The sequence below is a fragment of the Elephantulus edwardii genome, unplaced genomic scaffold, assembly GCF_000299155.1.
Source record: "Elephantulus edwardii isolate Elephantulus edwardi_28Jun2011 unplaced genomic scaffold, EleEdw1.0 scaffold00292, whole genome shotgun sequence".
NCBI lineage: Eukaryota > Metazoa > Chordata > Mammalia > Macroscelidea > Macroscelididae > Elephantulus > Elephantulus edwardii.
Window position 1 is genome coordinate 2,059,548 of NW_006400042.1, and position 2,032 is coordinate 2,061,579.

The window sequence follows — 2,032 nt, forward strand, 5'->3', positions numbered from 1 at the left end:
GTCTGCTTACAACTGTTCCTCTTCCATTGTATTTCCATACTTGAAAACTCAACCTCCTTTGCCATTTCTGTTATCTAAATGTGTTTCAAATAAAAATGAGTAACATTAAATTCATGATAGTCTACTCCTGCATGTTTAAAAAAAAAAAAGACAAAGAAAAAAAGCACTCCCTACCCCTAGAATGTCAGAGGGTGTGTCAGAGGCAATGAGATTGGCACAGGATAGAGCATGGTTTGGGGCTGTTGTACATACTCGACGGCACATTAACAACAACAACCCGTAGACAATTGGAGCCATGTAACAGGGGATACCTCCAGGATGCCCTAGAGATGCCTGCACAGATGACAGGGTAAATATACATTCACCAAAGACAGGAGAAGGAATCTCACTTTCAAGGGTGCGGGCTGTATGTAGTGGCCTTTATTATGCAACCCTGGGTGTCTACCAGTACAAAAGGGACTCATACTGATTACAAAAGCCTTTACTTTACTCAAGCTTTAGAAACAATAAAACCCTGCAGATTGTACAGATGAGGACAACTTCAGGCTAATCCATGTCATTACTAATCCAACTACAGCTTAAGCAAAGTATATAGCATTAGTTTTTTAGTTTCCCAACTGTACTGGTACCATAAAGCAAAAGCAAAACACATACACAGGGCACCACTTAAACAAGAGCAGTTTATAGTTTGGCCCACCCAATACCATCAGCATAGCTGACAGAGGGTCAGGCAGGATGAGGTGAAATTCCAGTACCTTTATAAACTCTCTGACTGGGCCAATGCCCTGACTTTTCCCAACTCTGCTTTCTTCATCAGTCTAAGGGAATGATAGCTGTAACTTGTTAGCCCTATGCTCAACTCATTTTCCAGCCTTTCTGCCAAGAAAGTTCCATCACTAATCCTATGCTACTAATTCTGAAACTAAATCCTGTCAGACAATCTTTAACTGGAATTTTGCCCTACAATATAGCTGCTAAGTTTCTTCAGAAAACTGCAGTTCACGGAGGCAGCACACAGCCAGCGCAGAACTGCAGCATGGGCTTCTCAGAAGCAGATCACCAGGCATGGGGGTGGCTCCACACGGTTAATAAAGAGGCTGCTTAGCCATTTGTCTATCAAGCTTAACACGATACAGATTATGCAATAGACTTTGCAACACTGCTGTTCACTGGAGTTCAACTCACAGCAATTCTTTAGGATTGAAAGAACTATCCTGTAGAATTTCTGACTCAAAATCACTTGCTCCTTAATCCCTCCCCTCAGGGTTTCCTGACTCTCAATCTTTTATTTTTAACCCCCACATGACATCAAGTGATTGGGCCCTCTCACACTAACGAAGATTCCCTTCCTCGAGCCACCTTCTCGGGGATCGTCACTGCTCGCGCCTGGGCATGCAGCTGTGGAAGCTCTTTCGCACACTGAAATTCTAGGAAACCATAGAATTACTCCAGCATCTCACCGCCGTGAGCACCTGGCTTTCTGACTCAGCCTCTCCCCAGAGCAGCCCCAGCAGCCCGCGAGTCAGCGCTGAGGGCCAGAGGCTAGCACCGTGGAGAGATGCTGGAGAAGGCAGGGGAGGCAATGATGTGGGGACACAAGCCGACCAGACGCCGGGGAGGAGGCCGACAGAGGCCTCTCGGAGGTGGGCACTGGGGAAATGGGGAGGCACTAAAGAGGGGGGCGAACCCAGGGCCACCCGCGCGAAGGAGCCCACAACCCCACTGAACGTTGTCTCACCTGTGCGTGAGCGACCACCAAGCTCTTGTTGCCTTCACCGTGGTACCCCCATTCATTCTCATCCATCTTCCCCTCGTCCATACCCGGCACAGCCCTGGCGCTTCGCGGGTTCGGAACAGGAAGACGCAACCGCGTGGCCTCTCAGTCACACTCACAGTTGCCGCAGCCACCACCTGGAAAGAAGTTTCTGTCAGCAGCCGCCTCCGTCTAACCCGCCCGCCTCCGCACTCGGCCTCCCGAAACGGCTCACCCGAGCCGGGCAACTTCCGAGTTGGTGCCTATTTCCGCTCCGTT

General features: G+C 49.0%; 1 protein-coding gene across 1 annotated transcript in view; it reads right to left on the reverse strand.

Moving 5' to 3' along the window:
• The window catches only part of IPPK (inositol 1,3,4,5,6-pentakisphosphate 2-kinase), a 97,140-nt gene extending 95,321 nt beyond the window's left edge, over nt 1-1,819 (reverse strand). Inside the window, exon 1 of the mRNA XM_006900722.1 lies at nt 1,739-1,819. Within this exon, the coding sequence (XP_006900784.1) occupies nt 1,739-1,819 (81 nt within the window). The remainder of the gene's footprint in view (nt 1-1,738) is intronic.
• Between the last annotated feature and the right edge of the window lie 213 nt (nt 1,820-2,032).